Below are 7,094 nucleotides of genomic sequence, written 5' to 3'. Positions count from 1 at the left end.
TTTTACTTTGTTTTTGGATGTTTCAGTCATTCCAAACCCGATTTTCATCAAATAAACTTTGAATTCCTCTTAAAATGGTATGCTCTGTACTATTTCATAAGTGTTTTCTTGGTATCTCGCAAAAAAGTTAAAAGCCCAATTCTCATCTCCACCAATACTGTACCATCCCTTTAAGTAGAAAATATTCAGGGTAACACTTTATTGAAAAGTGATAGGCAAAGATTTGCACCGTATTATGGTAAATTTAGTCAATATGTCTTTAATGTTGTAAAATTTTACTGAAATCACAGGGACTGTCTCTGTCTGTCTCTCTTCTCTTAAATCCTTTCAGTAAAACATGCCGAAGTCCATGAAGAAAAAGACATTCAGAGACGATAGTTGGCAATTTTTGCGAAAGAGGGGTTTTTACCTAAGCCATTCACAGAAATACTACGATGCACCCCGAGAACGCATTTGCTTATCAAACAGTCTCCGTGAACGGTCAAGAAACATCAAATGTGTAGGCTCTCAGGAGGAATTTTACGATGCCGTGGAATCGTTTTCGAGTGGAAATGTGCACACTACTAAAAGTGATTGGGAAAGGACATCGTCAGATTTGGAGCGACTCCAGAGAGAGAGCGAGAAAAGTGATCGTGAACACCGTGACGAAGGAAGACGAGCTTCCACCAGTGACGTCGATCAGGAAGCTGGGAATCTGTCACCACCAGCAGCTCGTGGCTGGTGGAACTTCTTTATGCCATCTGGGATCAGAAATCTGGTAAGGAAAACAGTATGTAGAATCTTGCAAAATTAAACGAACATTATTTCATATTTTCCCTTCATTCATTTCCATTTTCAATAAAGAGTGTCAGTGTACAAAACGTGTCATAAAGAAAGAAAAATAATAATATTAATAGTTTATGTACATCGAAATATGATATAGACACTATAAATTGAGGAATTGATAGATACGTGCTATTTGCTGCGTTATATTGAAATTGTTGAAAAGGGGGGAAAGCTAAAATGCACACCTTGTAATATGCATTAAGTTCACAGCCATTATTGATAAAGTATAACAATATAACCATGTACGGGCAGAGAACGTTATAAAAATCCTAATGAGTAAAACACATGAAATAGCCGCGCCGACAGAACAAAAACCCTACCCTATAAAAAGCCCTTTACAAGGTCGCTAAGGTTCTTGCAGCTAATAATGTGTGTGTGTGTGGGGGGGGGGGTGAGAAGGAGTCGTGAGTTGAATTCAGAACGGATCAATTTGGACTGGGAAAGGATATAGCAGATGAAAGTAAAAAAAAAATTCACACACACACACACACACACACACACACACACAAAACCCTCAAAATTCGGAGAGAGAAGAATATGCGCACTGCCTGGCATCAGTATTGTTTTGGACGAATTGTATAAATCAAAGTCACAACAAGAAATGACTGGAAATTTTAAGGCTGATAATGATTTCTGAAAAATCAGGTATAGGAACTTCAGATAGACAATTTCAGTCTCGATTTAAATGACGTGATAATTGGTGCAAATTTAACACATTCATAAAAGGATTTCTACAACTTATAGGTCAAGCAAATTTACAAAATAGAATGGATGGGAATGGTTGTCGTAATGGCAGGTGAGATTCGTTCGAATGACGGGTTGGATATTTTGAATTGATTTGTTTTTATGTTGAATAAATCGGAGAAAAAACGACCCCGTTTACAGTGCGAGGCTCGGCCGCGGCCGAGTCTACCTTCATTTCAGTGTAAACGCGCAAAAGGCCAAATGCGAGGCCAAAATTGGCCTCGCATTTGGCCTCGCTCTGGAGGTGGTCTCGGCCGCGGCCGCGGCCGAGCCCGGCCTTTTTTCAGTGTAAACGCAAACTGGGCCAAATGCGCGGCCAATTTTAGTCTGGCTTCAAAACCCTCTGCCTGTACTACTTCGCTGTTCAGGATATTAACCCCCTCAACATCGAAAACTAGTATAGTTTAAGGTAGTTTTGTCCTGCAAAGGATTTTTTCCTTCGGCAAATGCCTTTGCCCGAACGGCGACTCCGTCGCCACAGAATTCATTTGGCAAAGGGTCTGAAAACCAGACAATGCCAAATTGCGACAAGCAGAGCGCCACTACGACAAAATATTGAAAGGTTTGAATCAAAAAGCGCGGCCGAGCCCGGCAGTGTAAACGGACAAAATTGCGGGGGCCGGCCTCGCAACTGAGGCTGGGCTCGGCCACGGCTCGGCCGCGGCTCGACCCAGCCCCGCACTGTAAAGGGGGTCTAGGACCCCGTTTACAGTGCGGGGCCGGGCTCGGCCTCAATTGCGCGGCCGAGCCTCGCAATTTTGTCCGTTTACACTGCTGGGCGCGGCCGCGCTTTTAATTCAAACCTTTCAATATTTTGTCGTAGTGGCGCTCTGCTTGTAAACAAACGCAATTTGATATTGTCTGGTTTTCAGACCCTTTGCCAAATGAATTCCGTGGCGACAAAGTCGCCGTTCAGGCAAAGGCCTTTGCCGAAGGAAAAAATCCTTTGCAGGACAAAACCACCTTAAACTATACTAGTTTTCGACGTTGAGGGGGCTAATATCCTGAGTAGCGAAAGATACAGGCAGAGGGTTTGGAAGCCAGACTAAAATTGGCCGCGCAATTGGCCGCGCATTTGGCCCAGTTTGCGTTTACACCAAGAAAAGGCCGGGCTCGGCCGCGGCCGAGACCACCTCCAGAGCGAGGTCAAATTAATGCGAGGCCAATTTTGGCCTCGCATTTGGCCTTTTGCGCGTTTACACTGAACTGAAGGTGGACTCGCACTGTAAATGGGGTCAAGGAGACAAACTTAAGTTTGATTTTCTAACTGTTACATGAATTGACCCAGGATATGACGGAATAAGTCAAAAATTGTCAATTTATGTATGAGATCTCAAAGGAGTATGAAAAATTATTCGCAGAGCTGTTTTTAGGGAGCAAAAGTATTCTTTCAAGATACCATTGTGTTGAATGAGTGTGACCCCATGTCAAAATACCAAAATTTGAATACGGTAAGATAAGTAGAATGCACGCCATTAGAAGGATGAACTATGGAATAATGATATCATGTTTCACTTTGTTAAAAGCTCCTATATGCTTCGGGATATGGTATTATGGTTTCGAGATATGAATATGCCTCGGGATATGGTACGATCCATGAACGCTCCTTTATCAATATGGAATCTGAAGACTGTGATCGAACAGGCTCTGAAGGATACAATGATAGTCAATCTGCATGGGCTTTGCTTGCTCCAACATCCAGGGCTTTATACACAATATTGTAGTCTTCCGTAACAGACAAATATATTTTCTCTTTCTTCGATTTAATTTTTCATTCATTTCGACCCCCCCCCCCATATTCCATATATTTTCACTATGTACATGTATATAATGTGAGTGTAAGCAGGAACCCACCTTTCTATATTGCAGAAAAGAAAAACAAACAAAAAAAAATCAACGAATGACAGCCATTATTGTCAATTTAATAACGGTATTTTAATTCCTCTTAATGGATTACGTTTAAAAAATATTTGATAAAATTAAAACGGAAAAAAGATTATGAGCCGTACCGGCCGTAACCCTATACCCATTAATGGCAACAAGTAATGTCTGCGTTAAAGATGGGCGTAAATCGTAAATAATCTTACTGCGTCATGGCACACACACACTCACACACACACACACACACACAAAGTACAGAAAAATAAACCTACTGTGATGACATTATTACAATATTTTCGATATGACTATTGATTCTGTTTTTGTAGCCACGTCCATTATACAGATATGTATAAAATCGATTTTAAGCCTTGCATTTTACCCCGAGGCCTCGATCCATGTCAAGCTGCTGCTTATTGTCGCGGTCTCCTGCTTTTCAGTTATTATGATAACCAAAATGTTTAATTTCTAATATCAATTTATTTAAATCCCCTCTGTTATATTCTTTTCCCTAAAATTCGTTTAATGAAACGACATGATCATATGCTCTGACTAAATAATTCATTATTATTTACATAATCTACAAGTGTTGATTTGATGTTTCTCCTCCGAACTTTCTTTTTTGTGAGTGATAATAACATGCTACATGTTTTATACATCGAATACTGTCATGTTCATAGTGTGTATGTGTATATGTACCTTGAATTAATTTGTAAGACAGTATATGCTTGCTTAAATGTCGTGTATGGTTGGTTTCCAAATATGTGTATTCTTTTGTTATGTGTGATTTGGAAAGAGGCAGAAATAAAATCAATCAATCAATCAATCAATCAATAATATAGTTTGGCATAAAAACAGATGTACTCCATATCTGCAAAGTAACGAAATAAATAGAATGGTAAACATTATGCATTATATTGAATTTCCATAAATAAACAAAATAGCAGAAAGTTGGTAGATTTGCAACGACTGTGTGTTTGATCACTGCAGCTCAAAGTTCTCGGCCTCTCTCACCGTCCAATCTCGGTTACTGTCATGACGCAATGCCATGAATCCTCCGTAGACGAGCTAATGAAGAGGTTGCGAGCTGCTCAAACCAAACAGTCACTCCCCTTAGGAGATATCAAGTTCCTGCAGCTACCAGAACATGGCCTGGACACACTCACTTTTCCCCCGCAAACAATCGACGTCATGATCCTCTGCTGTTCCATCAAGTTCCGACGGTTCTCCATCACTGACGTGCAGAACGCTTTGTACGACAGTTTTCTGACCAATGCCAAAAGGACTTTCGGTAAGTTGGTAGGCAGGAAGGCTTTGATGGCGCATGTCTTGAGCTCTGCCATACTTCTGTCTTCGAATGTCGAACAAGATACATTACGTACTCCCTATGCTTCACAGTAGACTCACGTATGTAAATGAGTCCCTATAAGGGTCCGTTTCATGAAGTCATCACAATAAAGTCATAGATTAAATCTTTCACATAAATCTCGAAAGGGCCAATTAAATTCGCTCAAAATAATACCATGTAGCCATACATGAGACTTTCAAATTCATTTTGAAGTCTCTCATAAGCATTATGAGTCTTATGAGTGAAAGTCTCTCATGAGACCCCTGTACTGGGAAGGTAATTGTGAATGGAGTTGAATTTAACATTATGAGCTTCATAATAGCAAGACATGAATGCTCCCAAGTAATGGAGCTTGAGCGCACTGTAAGTGTGGGTTTGATACTAGTGACCGGAGCACTTGTACACTTGTAGTGCTAAAACAGAATGATTGAACCACTGTATCACTGCCATAATTGTTATCATTACAGCTGTATTTAGACTTAGGCCAAAATCCACACAATAATATTATAATGATATTAACATGATATCATCTCAGTGTTACTTGTTACATACTATAGCTACAGAGCATAAGAGATTGGACGATATCATTTTGGACAATTTCAGAACTGTCGAAAAATGTTCAATAGTCGCCGAGATATTTCAGTCGAGGCGACATCGAGCGGAGTGAAGGTAAAAGATATAAAGCCATGCAAAGCGTATTTACGACTTCATGAATTCAGTCATTATTACAAGCTTCTATCTTATATGTGTTCAATGAAACCTGATACAGATAATTTGGGGACCGTGTAATGTGCTATTCTCATCATAAATTGCTGCATTTGCACGGATTTGCTGGTAAATAAACTCTTGCGTATTTTGTATTTCCAGGTGCTGCGGTGAGTGGAAGGGGGGGGGGGGGCTGTGGTTTTTTAGTGGACCTCTCAGTTCTTTTTTTTTTTCCTCAACTGAAGCATAACTTTGTACTTTTTTGCCAGTATGCATTCTTTTGTTTATTTGTATCATTTATCTTTTACAAAGTCTAATGTTTATGTTTATGTTTATGATGTAATTCCAAATATATTATGCGTTATGTTTTGTTGAAAAAAAAAGAAGAATGAAAAATAAATGAATTGAATTGAAATTAAAATTGGTTAATGCGATTTCTTTCTTCTTTTTTGTTTAGTTCTTATTCTCTCCGTTTACTTCTCTTGTCATAGGTCGAGAGAAAATCGCTGTAATTGCTCACGACTTTCCTCCGGTGGCAGCAGAAGCGCAAAGACTCCGAATGGCCAACTTCAAGATTAAGCAGCCGAGTATTTTCGAGGCGGCCTCGCTGGTCATGATGTGCGGTGACCTAGGTACACAACTTGACATGAATGTTGCAGATTGGCTCCAACTCGAAGAGTTTATTATCAACGCATCTAAGCTTCCATTCCACTGAGACGATATTCCGTCTGATGCCATATATTTGAATTTTCAAATTTCACAGGTTCTCACAAAGATAAGAATATCAATCAAAATCACATGTAAATGTATGAGAGTGCATGTAAATTGGATGACATGATATCATATGACATTTCAAGTTTCTTAATTTCAATACAAAATGCTGCTCAAATTGTTCCATTTTATTCATTTATACGAGAAGAAACTATTGACTAGTTCAATGTTGAATTAGTTTAGGTGGATATTGGCTAGGCATGTAACAACTTTTAACGGTGGAGTTGTTATATTATTTATTCTTTTTTTGAATAATGATTGAGCGAGTAATTTTTGTGCAGAGAACAATTATAATAGGAGCGTACGGCATCATCACCTCATTTTATTTTCTTATGTAAATGTAAACGATAGCACTGTTACGTGAAGTATTCCCTTCATCTGACTGTGTTAGAATTTCCCTGTTTAGTTTGTTTCATTCTCCGTTTTGTTTTTGTGGGTTTTTTTTTTTCTGGTTTGATTCAATCATGTAATGGTGTTTTAGCTGTTTTTGCCGAATGATCATGGTGTGCAAAGTGGTTCCCAGGCTTTGGCCAGCCTTCTTTCTGAAAGGACCAAGGAAAAAAAAAAATTGATGGACATTCCAATATCAACTGGACCAGATTTTCAAAGTCATCTTTTTTTTTCTCTCTCTCTCTCTCTCTTAAAACAGGGTGACTTGTCGAGTTAATGACGCACCCTGTTATGAAATAACGTTTCCAAATACTCTTTGATAAGAATGTATCATTGTCACAGAGAGGCCCTACAGCCATTGTAGGCATAAAATATTTAACTTCAACGCGAGATTTGATTACGATTATCACTAGATTATGAGTAATTCATATTA

At 39.1% G+C, this 7,094-nt stretch overlaps 1 protein-coding gene across 1 annotated transcript; it reads left to right on the top strand.

Moving 5' to 3' along the window:
• The first annotated feature begins 337 nt into the window (after positions 1-337).
• LOC140231757 (uncharacterized) lies at positions 338-6,215 on the top strand. Its single transcript, XM_072311908.1, has 4 exons — positions 338-553; positions 617-769; positions 4,438-4,738; positions 5,992-6,215. Exons 1-4 carry the CDS (start codon positions 338-340, stop codon positions 6,213-6,215), a joined length of 894 nt encoding a protein of 297 aa, XP_072168009.1.
• Positions 6,216-7,094: the final 879 nt, after the last annotated feature.

This window comes from Diadema setosum, chromosome 8 (assembly GCF_964275005.1).
Source record: "Diadema setosum chromosome 8, eeDiaSeto1, whole genome shotgun sequence".
Classification (NCBI taxonomy): Eukaryota; Metazoa; Echinodermata; class Echinoidea; order Diadematoida; family Diadematidae; genus Diadema; species Diadema setosum.
This window is presented reverse-complemented; position numbering and strand designations above follow the sequence as displayed.